This window comes from Narcine bancroftii, chromosome 1, assembly GCF_036971445.1.
Source record: "Narcine bancroftii isolate sNarBan1 chromosome 1, sNarBan1.hap1, whole genome shotgun sequence".
Taxonomy (NCBI): Eukaryota; Metazoa; Chordata; class Chondrichthyes; order Torpediniformes; family Narcinidae; genus Narcine; species Narcine bancroftii.
The window spans coordinates 485023919-485047024 of record NC_091469.1 but is presented as its reverse complement, the minus strand read 5'-3'; the positions used below and the strand labels follow the sequence as shown (position 1 = coordinate 485047024).

The window sequence follows — 23106 nt, the reverse complement described above, 5'->3', positions numbered from 1 at the left end:
GTTTAGTGAAATTGCCTCAACCATTTCACTGGGCAGAGAATTCCACAGATTCACAACTCTCTGGGAAAAACAGTTTTTCCTCATCTCTGTCTTAAATCTACTCCCCTGAATCTTGAGGCTGTGTCCCCTAGTTCTGGTCTCACCCACCAGTGAAAACAATGTTCCTACCTCTGTCTTATCTATCCCTTTCATAATTTTATATGTTTCTATAAGATCTCCTCTCATTCTTCTGAATTCGAGTGAGTATAATCCCAGGTGATTTAGTTTCTCCTAGTGGGTTGTGACAGAGTATATAGATATGTTTTTGGGAGATAAATTGGGAAAGGTTTATTAGAGCAGGTTACATACAAACACTTAAAAACAGATCTTATTTGAAATACAGGAGCTCTGCTAATGCTAAACATATTAGCTCCACAGCTTTTGCAAGAGCTTGGAGAGTGCCCAAGAGACTTCACTAATGGATTGTTGTTTACAAAAGGCAACAGATGAAAGGACTTGTTGGAGCCGCAACTGTTCTAAGAGGGTCATGTGATTTTGCAAGCAGAGAGAGTCAAACAGGCTTTCTTTCAGAGAGAGAGAGAGACACACACACACACACAGAGATCACTTCTAGAGTGTTACAGGCAGCAAGAGCAGCTGGGACTGGAACAGGACAAGCTGGCAAGCTTGTGAAAAACCCCACGTGGAAGACAGGTTGTAAGTGCTTGATTTGGCTTGGTGAAAGCCCTTGTGGTTCATGCATGAGGAGAGGACTGCCTGTCTAATGTTTCACTTGGAATAAGGGAAACAAAAAGGCACTCTGTGGTGACCTGAAAGAAAGAGGTTATCATCTGGAGAACCCTGAGGGAGCAAGTTTCATCAGCAAGACACTGAAGTTGCTGGGTGTCCATCGTACAACAAATCTCTCTCTGAAAACTGACAAGAACCTTCCTGAGTGGTAACCATTTACCTTTCAAGCACCAAAGCCTGAACTTTATAAATGTTAAATTCTGTGCACAATCTAAGAATTGCCTGATACCAGTGAACTTGGAGGAATGAGAAGTGAGATTCAACCGTGAACCAAAGAACTTTTCTGAACTTACACACACACACACACACACACATTATAAACAGGCACATTTAGAATTAGAAGGGGGTTAAGTAAGTCAATAGTGATAAGTTAAAGTTTGATTCTATTTTCATGTTTAAAGATAATTAAAAGGAACTTTTGTTTAAGTAACCATTTGTCTTAGTGAATATCTATTGCTGCTAGGTTTTGGGGTCCTCTGGGCTTGTAACAAGGTCAATCCCTCATCTCCGGGATCAACCTGGTGAACCTCTTCTGGACTGTCTCCAAGGCTAGTATCTCCTTCCTCAAGTGTGGAGACCAGAACTGTACACAGTACTCCAGGTGTGGCCTCACCAGTATCTTGTATATTTGCAGCCTGACCTCTCTGCTCTTGAACTCAATTCCTCTAGTGATAAAGGCCAACATTTCATTTGCCTTCTTAACAACCTGTTGTACTTGCAACCCAACTTTTTGCGATTCATGCACAAGAATTCACAAGTCCTTCTGTTGTAGTTTTTCACCATTTAAATAATAATCTGCTCTTCTATTTTTCCTACCAAAGTGGATGACCTCGCATTTACTAAAGTTGACCTCCATTTGACAGACCTTTGCCCACTCACCTAACTTAACTATATCCTTGTGCAGCCTCTCCACATTCTCTGTACAATTTGCTTTTCCACTCAATTTAGTATCATCCTCAAACCTGGCTAAACAACACTCTGTCCCCTCTTCCACATCATCAATTTAAATGGTGAACAGCTGTGGGCCCAGCACTGACCCCTGCGGCCCCCTATTTACTGCTGTCTGCCAATCAGAAAAACACCCATTTATCCCGACTCTCTGCCTTCTGTCAGTGAACCAATCCTCAATCCATGCCAATATACTTCCCCCGACTCCATTCATCTGTATCTTATTGATAAGTCTCTTGTGCGGCACCTTATCAAAAGCCTTCTGGAAATCAATTATGCAACATCAACCTGTTCCCCTCTATCTACCGCACCCATTATATCCTCAAAGATCTCCAGCAAGTTTGTCAAACAAGACCTGCCCTTTCTGAATCCATGCTGTGTCTGCCTGATGGAATCCCTTCGTTCTAATTGTCTTGTTCTTTCATCCTTAATGACAGCTTCAAGCATTTTCACGGCTACAGACATTATGTTTACTGGCCAATAGTTACCTGTCTTCTGCCTACATCCCTTTTTAAAAAGTGGCATGACATTTGCTGCCTTCAGGGACCTGCCCAGAATCCGGAGAATTTTGGTAAATGACTATTTCCCTCAGTTCCCTCGGATACATCCCATTAGGACCAGGGGATTTGTCCACTTTCAGTCCCATAAATTTGCTCATCACTATCTCCTTTGTAACAATTATTTTTATTGAGGCCTTCATTTCCCTTCGCATCCCTGTCATCACTCTGGCTGGACGTGTCTTCTACTGTGAAGACTTACAAAGAATATCTGTTCGAAGCCTCGGCCATTTCTTCATTACTCAATATCAATTTCCCTTTCTTATCTTCCAAGGGACCTATATTGACTCTGGCCACCCGTTTTATATATTTATAATTTTTTTTAAATCTGTTTTTATACTTTGTGCTAATTTCCCTTCATAATCCTTCTTCCCTTCCTTATGAACCATATAACCATATAACTACTTACAGCACAGAACAGGCCAGTTCAGCCCTACTAGTCCATGCCGTAGCAAATCCTCATTTAGTTCTCCTTTGTTGTCTTTTAAGGTTTTCCTAATCCTTCAGTTTCCCACTACTCTTGGCTACTTTGAATATATGAACTTTTAATTTTATACTTTCCTTTATTTCCCCAGTTAAACAAGGCTGACTCTTCCCTCTCTTACTGCCCTTATTTTTAATGGGAATATATTTTTGTTCAACACTGTGAAAAATCTGTTTGAAAGTCTTCCACTGTTCCTCAACTGTTCCACCAACTAGCCAGTGCTCCCAGTCCATGGCAACCAATTCCTCCCTCATCCTGTTGTAGCCTCCTCTGTTCAAGCATAATACCCTCATTTTAGATCTAACTATTGCACCCTCCATCGCCTTTTCCAATCTCATTGCACAATAGTAGATCTAAAATAGCATTCTCTCTTGTTGGTTCCTTAACACAGCCTCTATGAAGTCATCCTCCAGATTCCTTCGACCAACTTGATTTTCCCAATCTACGTGGAAGTTAAAGTCCCTCACAACAACTGCCGTTCCGTTCTTACATGCCTCAGCTATCTCTCGGTTAATGGCCTGTGCTATTGTTATTTGGTGGAATCTTGTCCTTGTTGTGTGTGTGGGTGAGGATATGCGGGTGAGAGCCGACTTGATGGTGGTAGAGGGAAAGCCACATTGGTTGAAGGAGGACATCGCTGATGATTTGGCATGTCCTCATCCTGGGTGCAGAGATGATGGAAACGGAGGAATTGAGAGAATGGAATGGAATCCTTACAGGGGAAAGGGTGGGAAGAGGTGTCATCGAGGGAGCTGTGGGAGTTGGTGGGTTTATAGATGTCTGTCGAGAGTTTGTCTCCCGAGATGGAGACAGAGAGATGGAGGAAAGGAAGAATCTTGCTAGAGGTGGACCAAGTGAATCTGAGGTCAGGGTGGAAGTTGGCAGGAACGTGGATGAAGTCAACAAGCTCATCACGGGTACAAGAGGCAGCACCAAAGTTTTCATTGATGTAGCAGAGGAAGAGTTGAGGGGCCTTGCCTGTGTTGGCTTGGAACGGGGATTGCTCGATGTAGCCAACAAAAGGGCAAGCATAGCTGCGATCCATGTGGGTGTCCATGGCTACCTCTTGAACCTGGAGAAAGTGCGATGAATCAAGAGAAAGCACTTCTTCAGATAGGATGAAGTCTGATGACACCAAAAAAAAGGGTCTCGTGACTTATGTGCCTTCTGCCTCCTCCCATCATTGAGACTCTTTCAAACTTCCCTGTAAAATGGGGTTAACTGGGCAACTTGCAGGGTTAGCACCCCAGTCACATGGCAATTTGAAAGGGTCCAACCGGGTCAACCCAGATAGAACCCAACCAAGTCCATGACCTACCTCAGAGGTGGTCAGGGAACCCAGGTCTCCACCACAGCCGATTTGAAAACAAAAAGGGCCAACCCGCTTTCTCCAGTGACCTCAGTTTCGCAGAGTTGCATCGCCAGCATCTGAACATCATGAAGTTCCGGTGAGTGCGTGACACGTCATTCGGGACTCCCCCTTAAGTTGCCGGATTGACAATATAGCAGGTAGGTCGGCCTTCGATGTGAAAGGTGCATCCTGCACCCAAGATCCAGTAATTGCACCTGGGTCCCGGGGGCTACTCGGGTCCTGCAGTTTGAAAGGGCCTACAGAGAGCCTTCCTGGATTTTCACCTCCTCTCTGACATCATGTTGAGCATTGCAAAGGACACACCCTGGCAAACCAGCCAAACTGGTTATCCCTCTGAATATTTCAGAACTTGCACTCCAGTTAAGACTGTAACAGTTCATTGTTTGAACAAAACAAATACTATTAAGTCTCATGTCAAGGAATGTGGACTACATTCTGGTGATGCCATCCCAGGTAAAAGGAAGTGAGGCTCTTTATTCCAACAGAGACACACACAAAAACAGAGGCACTGGAGTCTTGAGAAAATGGAGAACGTCAGTGGACCAGCATGGGTGGAGATGGAGAATCCCCAGAGGCATTGAGCAGGTCTTGATAAGGTAGTTAAGAAGGCATATGGCATGCTGGCCTTCATTAGTCTGGAAATTGAGTTCAAGAGTCGTGAGGCAATGTCCCAGCTCTGTAAAACTTTGGTAAGACCGCACGCAATATTGTGTTCATTTCTGGTCACCTCATTACAGGGAAGCTGTGGAAACTATGGAGAGGGTGCAGAGGGGATTTACCAAGATGTCGCCTGGATTGGAGAGTGTGTCTTATGAGGAAAGGTTAAGCAAACTTTTCTCTTTGGTGTGACGAAGGATGAGAGGTGACTTAATAGAGGTCTTCAAGACTATGAGGGGCTTCGATCCAGTTGACAGCCGGCACCTTTTTCCTGAGGTGACTTGTAGTAGATACCAGAGGACTTCTGTATCGGACAGGGGACCCTGCTCTTTGTGGTTGTTTATAAATGATTTGGATGAAGAAGTGGAGGGGTGCAGATATTGAGAAGGTTGGAGGTGTTGTGGATAGTGCAGAAGGTTGTCATAGTCTACAAAAGGATATAGACAGGATGCAGGATTGGGCGGAGAAGTGGCAGATGGAGTTTAATCCGGAGAAGTGTGAAGTGACCTTTACAAGGTCCAATTGAAGGCAGAGTATGTGGTTAATGTTAGGATTCTTAACAGTGTGGAGAACAGAGGGATCTTGGGGTCCAGGACCAGAGATCCCTCAAGGTTGCTGTGTAGGACACTAGGATAGTTAAGAAGATGTAGAGTGTGTTTGCCTTCACGAGTCGGGGATTGAGTTTAAGAGCCATGAGGTAATGTTGCAGTTCTAGAAAACCTCTGGTGAGACCTCACTTGGAGGATTGTGTTCAGTTCTGGTCGCCTCATTATGGGAAGGATGTGAAAGCTATGGAGAGGGTGCAGAGCAGATTTACCAGGATGATGCCTGGATTATAGAACATGGCACAATGTCAAGGTTGATAGAGTGAGGGCTAATGGCTTTCGAGTGACAGAGGGTGAGAGAAAATTAATAAAGTATAAGATTATGAGGGGGTGAGGATAGGATGGACAGACAGCACTGTTTTCCTGGGGCAACAATAGCAAATACCAGAGGACATCAATTTGAGTTGAGGGGAGGAAAGCTGAGGGGATGGGAGCGATGGGCAACCTTTAAATTTTTAGACATACAGTATGGCCGCAGGCCATTTCAGTCCACAAGTCTGTGCTGCCCAATTAACCTACACCTCTGGTACGTACTCGTGGGCCAAAATGACCTGTGGCCTTGCTGTATGTCTAAATCAAAACTTAAAAGGTTGGCCACCCCTGCATTCAGGGTAAGTTTGTACAAAGAAAGTGGTGGGCGCCTGGAATGCATTGGCGGGGGTGGTGGTGGAGGATGGTACAAAAGGGATATTTAAAGGACTTACACAGATACTTGGATGCAAGCAAAATAGAAGGGTAAGGTTGTGAAGCAGGAATGATTGTATTTTTGAGCAGGTTTCCATCGGTCAGCACAGCATTGTAGGCTGAAGGGTCTGTGCTGCAGTGTAATGTTCTACTTTCTATGTTGACTGACCATTTCCGTTCACGGATGCTGCCTGACCCATTGCTTCCATCCAGCTTCTCAATGCTTGCTCTTTATTGCAAACCTTCGTCTCTATCTCTCTCCCTCCCTGTGTTGTGATTAAAAGCACATTCGGGTTTCGAAAATTAAACTGACGGCACAATTACTGGGGGAGAGGGGGTGTGGGGAGGGATTTAAAGGACTGATGGAGTCCCAATGAAGGTTTTGTTGACCATTCTCTTTCTCCCACAGATGCTGCTCAACTCGGTGAGTTCCTCTAGCCCAGTGGCTTTTCTTCCCACTCACATCCCACTTTAAGTAAATCCTGAGCCATCGGGGCTCTGTGATTAGTAAGGGATTGCTCAAGGTGGAATGTGAGTGGGAAGGGAAGGTTGAGAATCACTGCTCTAGACCCAATTGCTACTGAAATATTTTGCTTGAGAAAAATTGTCATTGGCCCATTTCCTTTGGAGTTCTGAAACCGTGCACATAACAAGTCAATGAGGGACGATTAAAATTGTGGTTTTCAAACTTTTTCTTTCCACTCATGTACCATCTGAAACAATTCCTTACACAGAGCACTGATGGCATAGGGATGACTTAAAGTGGTATGTGAGTGGAAAGAAAAAGGTTGAGAACCACTGCTCTAACTGATTGTACTTTGCTCCAGGCTCCTGCATGTGCAGTCTCCTGTGTGTCTCTGAGATTTAAGGGGGTTCCTTCTTACAGGTGGTTAGGGTTTGGGTAGTAGAGGAAGGTTCAAGAGCCCGATAGCTGTTTGAGGAGAGATTGGGTAGACTAGGCCCTTATTCTCCTGATTTGATGGAATGAAAGGAGGTCTCAGAGAATTCTTGCAGGGCTCGATGGCAAGAAGCAGGAAGTCCCTTACACATGTGAAAATAGGCTCACCACCGACACAAGATTCTCAGCTGAATTTTATACCACATTATTTTGCAGGGAAAACAAGCTGAAGAAATAAAATCCTTTTGGATTTTTGAGACTGCGCCACTGATTAGCAAGATCGTGCCTGATCTTCCACCTCACCATCATTCTTCCACCTTCTCCCCTTATCCTGGGAATGCCCAGAAATCCAACAACTGCTGAATTCAGTGACTGAGCCGCCACAGCTCTCCAGGCGAGAGAAACAAAGTGTCACCATTCTCGGAACGATTCTCCATGGTGCTGGATTCCCTTTACTTACTCTGTGAACGCTAGTCCTAAATTCTTTTGCCGCGGGTGGTGGTGGGAAAATCCATCCCTGCTTTGAGCCATCAAGCTCTGTGGAATTTTCTACGTTTCATTGCAGTCTCCCTTCTTTCCATCAAATCAAGGGTGTACAGGCTTAGTCTACCTAATCTCACCTCAAACACCTATCAGGCTCTTGAACTTCCCCAAACTACCCGATCCTTAACCATCAAGTGCGGCGTGGCTAGTGCAGCGCTGTTATAGTGCCATCGACCGGGTCTTGGGTTCAAATCCTGTGCTGCTTGTAAGGGGTTTGTACGTTCGCCTCATGACTGCGTGGGCTTATCCCTTTTACCCCGGGGGCTCTGGTTTTTTCCCACCCTTTAAAATGTACCAGGGGTTGTAGGTCAATTGACACGGGCTCGAGATTCAAAAAGGCCTGTTACCCTGCTCCAGGAATACCAAGATCTGTCCGCAGAACTGAAACGGGACTTTTTTTTACTTGCACAAACTGCAACCATGGATATTTAGAAAGGTAAAGGTTCCATTCTTGTCACGTAACACTACATTTAGAATGTAACATATATGAAATTCTTTAAATTTTGTCTACCGTAAAGTAGACAGAGAGTCACCACTTGCTCAGTGCCCCTCACAGGAACCTATAGCCCCTGGTATTCCTGGGCAGTCTCCCCTCCAACTACTGACCAGTCCTGTGCCCGCTTAACTTCCAAGATCAGACAATCCCATGCGTATTCAGGCCTTTAAGTGCTGTCATTTATCTAGAATTTGTTCACCTATCATTTATTTATCTATCATTTTATATTTACATTTATATTGCTTACTTGTAAGCTTACATGCTTGTGCCTTGACATTTTTTTAACATTTTTAATTTAATTTAGACATACAGCACAGTAACAGGCCATTTTGGCCCACAAGTCCATGCCGCTCAATTTCACCCCACTAACATACACCACCCCTCCCCCAGAATGTTTGAAATGGTGGGAGGAAACTGGAACTGCTGGGGGATGCCCAAACAGACACAGGGGAGAAAGTACAAACTCCCTACAGACAGTGTGGGACTCGAACCCCTAGTCCCTGTCGCTGTAAAAGCATTGAGCTAACCGCAAGGCCAACCGTGACACCCCCTAATGGTAAATTATGGTAGATTAATTTATACCATCATGAACCGGTATAAAATTTTGGTTTGTCTATTAAAACAAAATGGTGGTACTGCCAGAGCTGCTGTAACATCAGCGCTGCCGCTGATACAGACTCACAGAGACTTGGCGCACCCCTCGCAGGGTCGAACTGCACAGTCTGACTGCCATTGTCTCTGTACAGGCTTCAAACGGCCTGTTAAAGAATCCAACGGTGGTTTGTTTTAAAATCCTGCACCGCGGGGTCTGGGCCAAAAGTGGTGCCACCTATGATCAGCAATGGCCATGAGGGGTTGCAGACTCTGGGGAAGCAGAGGACTCGCACAGGGTACCAGAAAACGGAGAGATCCTCCCGCCCCCGATGCCCATTTGAGAAGGAGAATCAGAGGAGACAAACCACAGGACGGCGACCACGATGGTGGCCCAGTGAGGGGCTCTGTGGCTGAACAACCCAGAGGTGACCGAGGTGAGGAACCCACGTGGCCTGCTAGCAACTATGGCCAAGGGACTGCTAGAGACTGGCTCGAGACTGGCTGAAGGGGCACCCGCTATTGGAACTGGGATGCGAGAGGGTGCATCCTGATCGTGTCGGAGGTTCGGATCTGGAGCTCGGGTCCCTGATGATTTGGACTAAAGTCTGTGCAGCAGAGGCCGCGGGAGCGCTGGAGGCGAATCCACGGACACTCGGTAACTCCGAGGGGACTCTCTTTTGCTTCCTTTTCTCCAACTGTAATTTCTGCTGATAGCGAATCTTATGGTAGACTAAAGAATATTTTGTGTGGTATCACTTTCTTATCACGACAATAAAATGCATATGACAATAAACTCTCACCATCAACACGGACCCACCATCCATTCGGTCAAACAGCATTGGTGGAAGACAAAGTATGGTCAAACGTTCAGGCCAGAACACTTCATCAAGATGCATCATGAGTCCAGAAGAATCCCGGCCTGAAATGTCGAGAGTATGAAACACAGAAGTTTGCAGACACTGTGACACCAGTGAGAACACAGAAATGCTGGAGGAACTCAGCCGGACTCACAGCGTCCACAGGAGGTAAAGATACGTTACTGACGTTTCAGGCTGGAGCCCTTCTTCAGGCACCTAAGTTAAAAGAAAAGGGAGGCAGAGGTGTAGTATAGATAGGAAGACAGGAGAGAAGAAAGCTGAGAATTGATTGGCCCTAACCCTAACAGTCCTCACTTTTTCCTCTCCTGTCCTCCCATCCATATCCAATGAACACCTTTTGTCTGTTGGTCTCTACTCTTCCCCCTGCCCTTTCTTTCCTTCTCCCCCAGCCTGTTAATTCAGGCGCCTGCCTGCTTTTTACTCATACCTTGAGGAAGGGCTCAGGCCCGAAACATCTTTGCCTCCTGTGGACGCTGTGAGACCAGCTGAGTTCCTCCAGCATTTCTACGTTAATGCCAAAACGTCGGCCATTCTTTTTCAACCACTGATGCTGCTCGAAAGGCTGACAACTACGAGAGGCAGATGCAGAATTAGGCCATCCAGCCCATCGAACCAGCTCAGCCATTCCATAGATAGTCTGTGGCTGCAGTCACTCGTATCTCCTTCATTCCTAGTCTGGTGAATCTTTCGTGCATTGCCTCAATGTCAATTACACCCTTACTGTGGGCAAGGAGACCAAAATTGTTTACAATCCTCTAGGTACATTCTCAGCATAACTGGAGTAAAACATGAATCTGCAAACACTGTGGTTGAAGTAAAGACACAATACTTTGTTTGACCAGCTGAGTTTCTCCAGCACTGTTTTTACTTGAATAACTGAGGTAAAATACATCTTTACCTCCTTGTTTCCTGCCTTCTGATAATGAATATTAAATGAAATACTTGTCTTTCTAATTGCTTGCTGTTACAAATGATTACACATAGACAGCTCCATCTTAATATACAGGTATTCAACAGTAATTATGCTTAGAGAGGGGGAGAGAGAAGGGAGGGGAGAGAGAAGGGAGGGGAGAGAGAGAGAAATGGAGTGGGTGTGGATCAATTTCATCCAGGGAGTGGTTGGAGCTTCTAAAGTCTGCTGTTTTTCTTAAAGCATGCAAGGTGTTGAAGTACAAGAATCAAGTTGCGTTGAGGGCAGAAGCAGGTGTCCAACCTGATAGGAATTAAACAGCTAATGGCAAGGAGACCTCAGGGGGCTAGAATTGGACTGAGCCTTCCCCCCCCCCCCCCCGCCGCCGCGCAGCTATGATGGGACGAATGGCCTCTTGCACTGATCTCACTCCCTAATCAGAGTTGAACGCCTGCACACGAGTCTGCTGCCTGACCAAAACAGAAAGGAAAGGCTCTGAAATGCAGAGAAAAATGTTGAGAGAAACAAGAGGCGTGACAGGGAGCCCAGGACAGCACTGTGTTGAGGAAGGTGGAGGTTGCTCCCCTTCTGGCTGACACAAGCAGCTAAGAGAACGTGAAATAGGTAAGATTTTAACCACACCCCTCCAAAGAAAGACACCTGCAATGCCAGAACTAAGAGCTGCCTCTTCCCCTCTGTTTCAACCCCTCTGTTCCTATCCTTGTTTCCAACTTTCTGTTCCTTTCCCTGTTCCCAACCCTCTATTCCTACGCCTCTGTTCCTATTCTGTTCCCACCTCTCTGTTCCAACCCCTCTGTTCCATCCCCTCTGCTCCTATCCCTGTTCCCACACCTCTGCTCCTATCCCTGTTCCCACCTCTCTGTTCCCATGCCTCTGTTCCTATTCTGTTCCCACCTTTCTGTTCCTATCCCTGTTCCCAACCCCCTGTTCCTATCCTGTTCCCACCTCTGTTTCCACCCCTCTGTTCCTATCCCTGTTCCCAACCCCCTGTTCCTATCCTGTTCCCACCTCTGTTTCCACCCCTCTGTTCCTATCCCTGTTCCCAACCCCCTGTTCCTATCCTGTTCCCACCTCTGTTTCCACCCCTCTGTTCCTATCCCTGATCTCTACCCCTCTGCTCCTATCCCTGTTCCCACACCTCTGTTCCTATCCTGTCACCTCTCATTTCCACCCCTGCTCCTATCCCTGTTCCAACCCCTCTGTTCCCATCCCTGTTCCAACCCCTCTGTTCCTATCCTGTCACCTCTCATTTCCACCCCTGTTCCTATCCCTGTTCCCACCCCTCTGTTCCCATCCCTGTTCCCACCCCTCTGTTCCTAGCCTGTTCCCACCCCTCTGTTCCTAGCCTGTTCCCACCTCTCTGTTCCTATCCCTGTTCCCACCCCTCTGTTCCTAGCCTGTGCCCACCCCTCTGTTCCCATCCCTCTTCCCACCCCTCTGTTCCCACCCCTCTGTTCCCATCCCTGTTCCCACCCCTCTGTTCCCATGCCTGTTCCCACCCCTCTGTTCCCATCCCTGTTCCCACCCCTCTGTTCCCATCCCTGTTCCCACCCCTCTGTTCCTAGCCTGTTCCCACCCCTCTGTTCCCATCCCTGTTCCCACCCCTCTGTTCCTAGCCTGTTCCCACCCCTCTGTTCCCATCCCTCTTCCCACCCCTCTGTTCCTAGCCTGTTCCCACCCCTCTGCTCCCATCCCTGTTTCTACCCCTGGTTTCCAACCTTCTGTTTCAACCCTTTTCCGTCCCCTCTGTTTCTCCCGTCTGCTTCCACACCTCCGTTTCTCCCCCTGGGTTCCACCCCGGAGTTTCCTACCCTCGTGTCACGGGACACGCACGATTCAGAAAGGCGCAAATCAATGAAGGAGAACAAATCCCAATCGCACGCTGGCAGTGGCCGCCGGGACGGTCCCTCCCCCCGCGGGGCAGAGCAGCGGAGTTCAAAGCCACGATGTTCCTTCTCCCACTCCGCGGCGGCGAACTGAAGGCAGATCCTTCTCTCTCTCTCTCCTTCTCTCTCTCTCTCCCTCTCCCTCTCCCTTTCTCCCTTTCCTCTTGACCTACCGTTACATTCCATCTCCTCGCCGCTTCGTTGATTTGTCTTCTATCCCGAAACGAGTTTTGCCCCCAAATTCCCAATCGGCCGCTGGAGAAGAGAAGGGAAGGGGGAGGGAGGGGGATGAGGGGAGGGGGGAATGGACGAGAGGTCTCCTCAAGGTGGGAGCTCCTGAAGACGCGGGGAGAGAGGGAGAGCGGGGAGGTTTGGCCAGCCTCCGGACTTGTAACGCCGCACTGTCTACTGGCAACTCCCTCCCCGAACGCTTTCCTGCCCATCTGTCCGGGACCAGCCCCCGCTGACGGCTCCTCCCTCCGTCAAACTCCAAGCCCCAGCGCACTTGCAGCGATCGTCCCAAAGGCATTTTTCTCACGTCCCCCGCGCGTCCCCTCTCCATCCAAACGCCGGGTCAGCCCACCCCCCGACCCCCCCCCACCCCCGACCCCCCCCACCCCCCCCCACCCCCCCCCCACCCCCCCCACCCCCCGATCCCCCCCCACCCCCCGTTCGTGCCCCCAACAAGTCCATTTGGTATTTACTCTGCCAGCCGAACGTCTGTCCTTTCGCCCAGAGGCGAACACGGCGAGCGGCGAAGAAGGACCTCATCGCCCCGAGTCCAACTTCCCGTCCGTTTGCCCGACTTGGTGGAGGGGGGGGGGGCTGCAGGTGCGACCAGTTGAGGAGGGGGGGGGGGGGGGAGAGAGAGAAAAACGGGAACGTTAGAGCATCCACGGCGAAGGCTGACAGCGATCACAGGTTGTCGTCCACAGCGCACGGACGGGGACGGGGGGTGTAGAAGGGAACCAAGTTCATAGCAGGATTCCTGGTCTTGTGGAGGAGCCCATGGATCCATTGATCCCTGAAAGTTGCCTCACAGGTAGACAGGGTCGTTCAGAAAGCTTATGGGGTGTTAACTTTCATAGGTCAAGGATTGAATTGAAGAGCCGCAAGGTAATGATGGAGCTCTACAAAATTCTGCTTAAACCACATTTGGAATATTGTGTCCAATGCTCATTATAGGAAAGATATGGAAGCTTTGGAAAGGGTGCAGAGATTTACCAGGATGTTACCTGGTTTAGGGGGTGTGCATTATGAGCTGAGATGAAGGGAGCTAGGGCTTTACTCTTTGGAGAGGAGGAGGATGAGAGGTGACATGATAGTCCTGATATGGTTGTGTGCACTGGCTGGCCCGCCCTCCTGGTGATATCCTTTCCTTGACTCCTCCCTGGTCTCCCCAGGCCATAAAGGTTGAGTCCCCTCTCCCTCTCCTCATTTTCCCTAGCCTTAACCCGGGCCAGCATTCTCTTGTATAATGAAGCCTATCAGTCTTTGTCTCCGCAATTATTGGGGCAACTGGTAGTGCCCAACAGTATACAAGATATTAAGAGGAATACATAGAGTGGACAGCCTACACCTTCTTCCCAGGGCACCACTGCTCAATACAAGAGGGCGTGGCTTGAAGGTAATGGGTGGGAAATTTTAGGGGAGATATTAGAGGAGCCCTAACCCAGAGTGGTTGGTGTGTGGAATGCACTATCTGGGGCAGTGGAAGAGACAGGTACAGTGGTGAATTTCAAGAGATGACCAGACAAGCATATGGAGGAATTTAAAGTGGAGGGTGATGTGGGAGGCAGGGTCTAAAGGTCAGCACCACATTGTGGGCCGAAGGGCCTGTATTGTGCTGTACTGTTCTATATTATGGAAGCAGAGGTGTAGTTAGAAGGATAAGGAAAGTATGTAGATGCTGGGGTTGTAGTGCAATGGATAAGCGTGCTGGAGAAACTCAGCAGGTCATGCAGCGTTCACAGGAAGTTATGGTTAACATTCCCACGCTAACATGGGCTGGAATGTTCTATGGCTTCATGCAGGGCCAAACACAGGCCACCCTCAGATATTAAGTTTGGGCACTCCCCAACCAGATGGCATTAATATCTACTTAACAAATTTCATTGACCCCCCTCCTCTCTCTCTTTCCCTATCCTCTGCCTTTCCATAGCTCCCACACATTCCCTTCCCTCTCCTTTCAGAGACCCTCTGTCCTCTCCCCATCACAGCTTCTTTCCTTTCTACCCTCCCTCCTTTAACCTGTTAGCTTGTCCTCTCCTTTCTCCCTCCCTCCCTCTCTCGCTATTTCCTCTCCTCTCTCCCCCTCCCCCATCCTTTTATTCAGATGCCTGTCTGTTTTTGTTTATACCTGATGAAGGGCCAGGCCCCAAAACATTCCTTCCTGCAGATGTTGAGGGACCCGCTGAGTTTCTCCAGCACATTTCTGTATTGCGCAAAGAATTGCTGGAAGGTCAAACAGATGCATGGCAAGAAACAGTCAGTCAACCATTTACCAAAGCTACAGGAAGGGAGGGAGGGTTGATGTTATAGAAGGCGAAAGAAGCAGGGGGTGGGGAAAAGGAGATAGGTCAGAAGGTGTGAGAGGTGGACACCACGGGGAACTGGGGGGAGGGGAGGGTAAAAAAGTATTGGAGTAGTTAAAGGAGAGATAGAAACTGAAACATGATGGGGGTGGGGTTTAGAAAATTAATTTGATAGAAGCCTTAAAGAGGAAATTTACCGGGATGTTGCCTGGATTGGAAAATGTGTCTTGTGAAGCAAGCTTGACTTTGTAGTGTCGAAGGATAAGTGGTGACTTAATAGAGGTCTACAAGATTATGAGGGACTTAGATAGGGTGGTCAGTCAGCATCTGTTTCCTGGGGAAACAATAGCAAACACCAGAGGACATTGGTTTAAGATAAGTGGAGAAAAGGGTTAGGGAGGTCAAAGGTTAAGTGTTTTATACAGAGTGTGGTGAGTACCTGGAATGCATTGCAAGGGTTGGTGATGGAGGCTGGTACAATAGTGTCATGGATGTAAGAAAAGTAGAGGGTGACGGGTATGAGGAGGTGAAGGATTAGATGGTTGTGGAGTAGGTTTACATTGGTTGGCACAATGTGGTGGGCTGAAGGGCCTGTACTGTGCTGGAATGTTCTATGTTCAGACTTGCTGGGTTGTATAGCCCATTTCTGCTCCTTAGTTTATGCTCCTCATTTCATTAGGTTTAAGGCTATTCAGGATAAACTATTCTTCAGGTTTACATTTGTAAGTTTTCTAAAAGATCAGATATACAATTATTTGGATAGCCAGGGGCTGATAGGGATCGTCAACATGGCTTTGTGCATGGTAGATTGTGTTTAACCAATCTTATAGAGTTTTTCAAGGAGGTTACCAGGAAAGTTGACAAAGGAAAGGCTGTAGATGTTGTCTACATGGGACGTTAGTCAGGAAGGTTCAGACACTAGGTATTCATGGTGAAGAAGTAAACTGGATTTGACAATGGCTGGATGGGAGAAGCCAGAGAGTAGTGGTGGATGATTGCATCAGCAGGTTTGCAGATGACACTAAGATTGGAGGCGTTGTGGACAGCGAAGAAGGTTTTCAAAGCTTGCAGAGGGATCTGGACCAGCTGGAAAAATGAGCTGCAAAAAAAGAGGCAGATGGAGTTTAGTGTGAGGTGCTGCATTTTGGAAGGACAAACCAAGGTAGGACATACACGGTAAATTGTAGGACATTGAAGAGTGTGGTAGAACAGAGAGGTCTGGGAATGCAGATACATCATTCTCTGAAAGTAGCGTCACAGGTAGGTAGGGTTGTAAAGAGAGCTTTTGGCATATTGGACTTCATAAATCAAAGTATTGAGTTGGGATGTTATGGTAAAGTTGTATAAGACATTGGTGAATACTTTGTGTAGTTTTGGTCACCTAACTACAGAAAAGGTATCAATAAGACAGAAAGAGTGCAGAGAAAATTTACTAAGATGTTGCCAGAACTTCAGGAACTGAGATACGGGGTTAAAGAGATTAGGACTTTATTTCCTGGAGCACAGAAGAATGAGGGGAGATTTGATGCAGGTATATAACATTTTGAGGGGTAAAGATAGAATAGATTCAACTCGGTTTTTCCATTGAGGTTGGGTGAGATACAAACCAGAGGATCTGAGTTAATAGTGAACGGAGAAAACTTTAGGGGGAATATGAGGGGGAACCTCTTCACACAGAGAGTGGTGGGGATGTGGAACAAGCTGCCAGCTGAAGTAGTGAAGGCGGGCTCAATTCTCACATTCAACAAAAATTTGGACAGGTAGTGAGGGTGATGGAGTGGATGCAGGTCAGTGGGTCAAGGCAGAATAATTGTTCAGCACAGTCTAGAAGGGTGAAGAACCTGTTTTCTGTGCTGTAATGTTCTATGGTTCTCTAGTGTCGACACCCTGACAATGGACGAGGCTGGGAACAGGCATGTCTGTGTAGGAATGATTGGGGAGTTAAGTGGTGAGAGGAAGCTTGGGTTCAGACCCATACAGAGTGCCCAATAAACAAATCAATTCCATTCATTTCAATAGCTATTTGCTTTCTCAAGATTTCAGCTTCTATTAGCGTTCGTGTTTCTCACCAAAGGAAAATTACTCAACAGGCCGGGCAGCTTCTGTGAGGAGAGATTAGGTCAGCTGTGACTATACTCATTGGAGTTCAGAAGAAGGAGAGGGGATCTTATAAAACCATACAGTTTGATGGACAAGATAGAGGTAGGAATGTTGTTTCCACTGGCAGTTAAGACTAGAAGCAGGGGACATAACCTCAAGACGAAAGGGATTACATTTAGGATGTATATGGAGGGGAACTGTTTCTCACAGAGGGAGGTGAATCTGTGGAATTCTCGGCCTGAGGAAGCAGTGGATACTGCCTCATTAAAGTCAGTTAGATGGATTTTGGCACGGTTGGGAAATTAAGGGCTATGGGGAGAGGGCGGGTAACTGGAGCTGAGTCCTTGGCTAGATCATCCACGATCTTGTGAAAGGTGAGGCAGGGTCAATGGGCTAGATGGCTGACTCCTGTTCTGTGCTCATAAACAGCTGACATCGTAGGCAGTCAATGCAGTATAGGTCCCTTTTGTTCTAATGTCCTTGAACATCATCTCTGTTTCTCTTCAGGCCTATCTCCAGTATTAGAAACATAGGAAACCTACAGCATAATACAGGCCCTTCGGTCCTCAAAGTCATGTCGAACATGTCCCTACCTTAGAAATTACCCATAACCCTCTATTTTTCTTAGCTCCATGTATGTATTCAAAAGTACCTTAAAAGATCCTATCGTTTCCACCGTTGCTGGTAGCCCATTCTATACAACCACCACTCTCTGTATAAAAAACATACCTCGACATCTCCCCTGTACTTACTCTCCAACCCCTTAAACCCGTGTCCTTTTGTGGCGACTATTTCATCCCTGGGAAAAAGCCTCTGACTATCCACACAATCAATGCCTCTTATACACCCCTATCAGGTCACCTCTCATCCTCCATGGCTCCAAGGAGAAAAGGCCGAGTTCACTCAACTTGTTTTCATAAGGCCTGCTCCCTAATCTAGGCATCATTCTGGTAAATCTCCTCCGTGCCCTATCGATGGCTTCCACATCCTTCCAGCACTGAGGCGACCAGAGCTGAGCACGATACTCCAAGTGGGGTCTGACCAGTACGTTCCATATTTTAAAAAAAATTCCAGATATCCAGCAAATGCAACATTTCTGGATTATTAGTTACCTCTGGGTGTGTCTCTTTGAGGAAATCCTGGAAAACCTACATCTGTCCTGAGCCCCAGCTCACTGTTGTAATTCGGTAAGACTCCTACAGCAAACACCCACAAATCGCTTGATAATCTGCCTGCTATTGGGCCGAACAGTTAGGGCAGTGGTTTCCCAAACGTTTTCTTTCCATTTCCTTACTAACCACAGAGGACCTTCGGCATAGGGATTACTTAAGGTGGTCTGTGAGTGGAAAGAAAACATTTGGGAAACCACTCTTTTGAGGAAGCAAACCTTTTGAAAAAAAAATTGTGGTCCAGTGTCAGTAGGTGTTCGGGTGGACAAGATAGTGAAGAAGACATTTGGCACCTTTATTGCATGGGGAAGAGCAGTGACTTTCAAACGTTTTTCTCTCCACTCACATGTCACCTGAAGCAATCCCTCACTGATCACAGAGCACCTATGGCATAGGGATTGCTTCAGGTGGTCTGTGAACGGAAAGGTTGAGAACCACTGATGCTCTTATCACATCTGGGATCCGGGTTCAAATCTGATGCTGTCTGTAAGGGGATTGTATGCTTTCCCCGTGCCTACGTAGGTTCCCTCCCGGTTGCTCTCTGTCTGCAAGGAGCTTTTATTTGTCCTCTCTCTCTTGTCTTTTCATTTATTGTAGTTTGTAGTTTTTTTAAAAAACCTTCTCCCTAAGTACTTGTCTGTCTGCAGCGAGTCAGAATCTTGGTGTATATGTACAATGGCAATAAACTTTCTCTTTTCGAAATGCCTATAAAAGTTTTCATGCTATTCATGTGCCTAATAATAGGGATTTCTAACCAAAATCCCAATCCAAAGTGTGAAGTGTGGTATCCAAGCAAGAGCAACTGGAGTACTTTATTCCTGACCAGAAACTAGTGATTGTGGTGAAGCAGCAAAAGAATTTAAGGTTCTCAGTATCCATAGCACCACAGGGTTGGTAGAACATGGAACATTACAGCCCAGGAAAGGACCTTTGGCCCTTTGATGTTGTACAGAGTTTCCTTTTAAAGGTTCCTTTTATCGTCACGTAATAATACATTAAAAATAAATTATACATGATATACTTCAACTTGTTGGATAATCATGTTGAGGAACTTTGGGGGAGCATCCGATGCGCTCTAGTATTTGCCAAAGCCCTTTCCTGCTCACGGTGTCAAAGGCTTTGGTGAGGTCAACAAAGGTGATGTAGAGTCCTTTGTTTTGTTCTCTGCACTTTTCTTGGAGCTGTCTGAGGGCAAAGACCATGTCAGTAGTTCCTCTGTTTGCACGAAAGCCGCACTGTGATTCTGGGAGAATATTCTCAGCGACACTAGGTATTATTCTATTTAGGAGAATCCTAGCGAAGATTTTGCCTGCAATGGAGAGCAGCGTGATTCCCCTGTAGTTTGAGCAGTCTGATTTCTCGCCTTTGTTTTTGTACAGGGTGATGATGGTGGCATCACGAAGGCCAACAAGGTCGGGTCAGATACAGCAATGAGCTCTCTGAACCCTTCTCCATTAACAATGGCGTGAAGCAAGGCTGTGTTCTCGCACCAACCCTCTTTTCAATCTTCTTCAGCATGATGCTGAACCAAGCCATGAAAGACCTCAACAATGAAGACGCTGTTTACATCTGGTACCGCACGGATGGCAGTCTCTTCAATCTGAGGCGCCTGCAAGCTCACACCAAGACACAAGAGCAACTTGTCCGTGAACTACTCTTTGCAGACGATGCCGCTTTAGTTGCCCATTCAGAGCCAGCTCTTCAGCGCTTGACGTCCTGTTTTGCGGAAACTGCCAAAATGTTTGGCCTGGAAGTCAGCCTGAAGAAAACTGAGGTCCTCCATCAGCCAGCTCCCCACCATGACTACCAGCCCCCCCACATCTCCATCGGGCACACAAAACTCAAATCGGTCAACCAGTTTACCTATCTCGGCTGCACCATTTCATCAGATGCAAGGATCGACAACGAGATAGACAACAGACTCGCCAAGGCAAATAGCGCCTTTGGAAGACTACACAAAAGAGTCTGGAAAAACAACCAACTGAAAAACCTCACAAAGATAAGCGTATACAGAGCCGTTGTCATACCCACACACCTGTTCGGCTCCGAATCATGGGTCCTCTACCGGCATCATCTACGGCTCCTAGAACGCTTCCACCAGCGTTGTCTCCGCTCCATCCTCAACATTCATTGGAGCGCTTTCATCCCTAACGTCGAAGTACTCGAGATGGCAGAGGTCGACAGCATCGAGTCCACGCTGCTGAAGATCCAGCTGCGCTGGGTGGGTCACGCCTCCAGAATGGAGGACCATCGCCTTCCCAAGATCGTGTTATATAGTAAGCTCTCCACTGGCCACCGTGACAGAGGTGTACCAAAGAAAAGGTACAAGGACTGCCTAAAGAAATCTCTTGGTGCCTGCCACATTGACCACCGCCAGTGGGCTGATATCGCCTCAAACCGTGCATCTTGGCGCCTCACAGTTTGGTGGGCAGCAACCTCCTTTGAAGAAGACCGCAGAGCCCACCTCACTGACAAAAGGCAAAGGAGGAAAAACCCAACACCCAACCCCAACCAACCAATTTTCCCCTGCAACCGCTGCAACCGTGTCTGCCTGTCCCGCATCGGACTTGTCAGCCACCAACGAGCCTGCAGCTGACGTGGACATTTTACCCTCTCCATAAATCTTCGTCCGCGAAGCCAAGCCAAAGAAGAAGAAGACTTCAACTTGTGTCTACCTTAAGGGTGAGTCACCAAGAGCATTGCCGGGTTCCCATAACAATAGGAGAAAGAGAAGCAAAAGAGAGTCTCTTCAGAGACACCGAGAGTCTGTGAATTCACCTCCAGCAACTCCACAAACTCCTGTTCCATCCATTGGTAGCCCAAGCTCTAGATCCAAGCCTCTGATGCAATCATGAAGCCTTCAACACCCAAAGCCCTTTGGGATCCCTTCATGCTCTCAGCACCCTCTAGAATTCCGGTTCCGATACCTGGTTCCCATGAGCCAGTTTCCAACAGCCTACAGTCTGTGTGGGTCCTTCAGTTTCTAAGCCCCTCGCTGGTCCACTGCTGTGGTCACCATTTGCGTCGGATCAGCTCCTATTCTTCTCCTTCTCAAAAGGGGTGTTAGCCCCTTTTCTGGTGCCCTGCACTGGTCCACTGCCCCCCCCCCCAGAGTCTGCAACCACTTGTGGGTACCAGCGAACACAGGTGCCGCTAGCTTGGCCACAGAATTCTTTGGCCGCGGGATTTTTAAAAAGCACTGTTGGTTCCTTTTACAGGCTATTTAAAGTCTGTTCAGAGCCTTTTGGCTCAGGACCAGGCAGTAGGACCCTGCACTCCCAGGTCTGCAGCTGCTACCATTACAGCAGCTCCATTTTGACCAGTGTATAGTCGTATGGAAACCGACTCCACAACAATCTAACTTTTACCTACCTCTCGCCCATAATCTATTTTTCTTGCATCCATGTGCCTGTCCAAGAGTCTTTTGAATGTCCCTATTGAACCGGCCTCCACCATCCCCAGCAATTCACTCCACCATCCCCAGCAATTCATTGAATGCACCCACCACTCTCTGAGTACAAAATCTACCTCTGACAGCTCCCCTAAACTTTCCTCCACTCACCTTAAACCGATGTCCTCTGGTATTTGCTGTTTATGCCCCAGGAAAAATATGCTGGCCCCTCAAATCTTAAACACCTCGACTAGGTCACCTCTCACCCTTTGTCGCTCCAAAGGGAAAGACCCTTGTTCAGTTGGCCTTACTTCTTATGAGATCTTCTCTAATCCCGACAGCATCCTGGTGAACTTCCTCTGCAACTTTCCAAATCATCTACAGAACATCCTTCCTGTAATGAGGCGACCAGAACTGAACGCAATACTCTAAGTGTGGTTGAACCAGAATTTTATAGAGCTGCATGGTTCCTGAACTCAATTCCCCGACTAATGAAGGCTGTCATGATAATGAATATGCATGAGATGTATTCACCTGACCGGAAGTCAGATGGTATGAGAGAGAGAGAAGAGCGCGAAATGGAGAAACAATGAAAATTGGAGAATAAAGACAAGGAGATATTTAACTGGTAAAACCTGCGGTAGTAGTGTTATTAACTTCACATTTCGGGCCACAAATGTGACATTGGCGACGAGGATTAAAACAACAACATTTTGGAACTTCAATGTGATAAGCATTTTGATTTTTGAATCGGTGGCTTTGGGCTGAAAAGTTTCCTCATGGCAGGCGCAGAAGCTGACTTTCTAACACTTCGAGGTGTTCCTCATTTTGACCCGACGGGTGATGCAAGCACTGTGAGTGTGAAGTGGAAGGCATGGCTGGAAGAATTTGAAGCTTACGCCAACAGTCGTGGCCTATTTCTGGATAGTGGTACGGTGGAACAAAAAGCGCAGAGGAGGGCGTTATTTCTTTTCACCGCAGGACCCGCAGTTCGGGAAACTTTTAAAACACTTTTGAAGACATGAAGGAAGGATGAATACCAGAAAGCCGTTGATGCATTGAATGCACACTATGTAGTGACACCGAATGCTACATTTCAACGCCATTTGTTTCGGAGAACGAAACAAGAAGATGGAGAAACGATTGCTTAGTACGTGACGAGATTGCGACAGCTGGCTGTTGGATGCAATTACATGGCAGCTGATTTGGACAACCAATTATTGGATCAAGTCGTGCAGCACTGCAGATCAGACAAGCTCAGGAGACGTCTGCTTGGAAAAAGGGAGTGAGTTGGAACTCACCGATGCTTTAACCATTGCTGCTGCATTAGAGGCTTTTGAGGGGCAATTTCATACCATGACCCTGAAGGACAACTCAAGCCAGCAAGTTAAGAGGCTCTCGCATCGCCATAAACAGCCAAGATATACGCCGACACATGACGTGGAGTGTTATCGATGTGGAAACAGAGGTCATTTTGGAAAAGACCCATGCTGCCCAGCAAAAGGCAAAGTTTGGAGAAAGTGCGGAGGTAAGGACCACTTTGCAAAGAAGTGCAAAAGCAAGTCCTATGCAGACCAGAAGGGGAAGAGC

The 23106-nt window shown here is 47.3% G+C and overlaps 1 protein-coding gene across 6 annotated transcripts in view; it reads right to left on the bottom strand.

The window, feature by feature from the left end:
• plcd1a (phospholipase C, delta 1a) overlaps positions 1-23106 on the bottom strand; it is a 243269-nt gene that overhangs the window by 147337 nt on the left and 72826 nt on the right. For 3 of the 6 annotated variants that reach the window (XM_069914931.1, XM_069914936.1, XM_069914934.1), the window contains one exon: positions 13027-13147. In XM_069914931.1, coding sequence (XP_069771032.1) covers positions 13027-13147 — 121 coding nt within the window. Of the gene's footprint in view, positions 1-12495; positions 12739-13026; positions 13148-14681; positions 14724-23106 lie in introns of those variants that run through there. The other 3 variants (XM_069914932.1, XM_069914937.1, XM_069914938.1) reach the window with 3 other exon arrangements.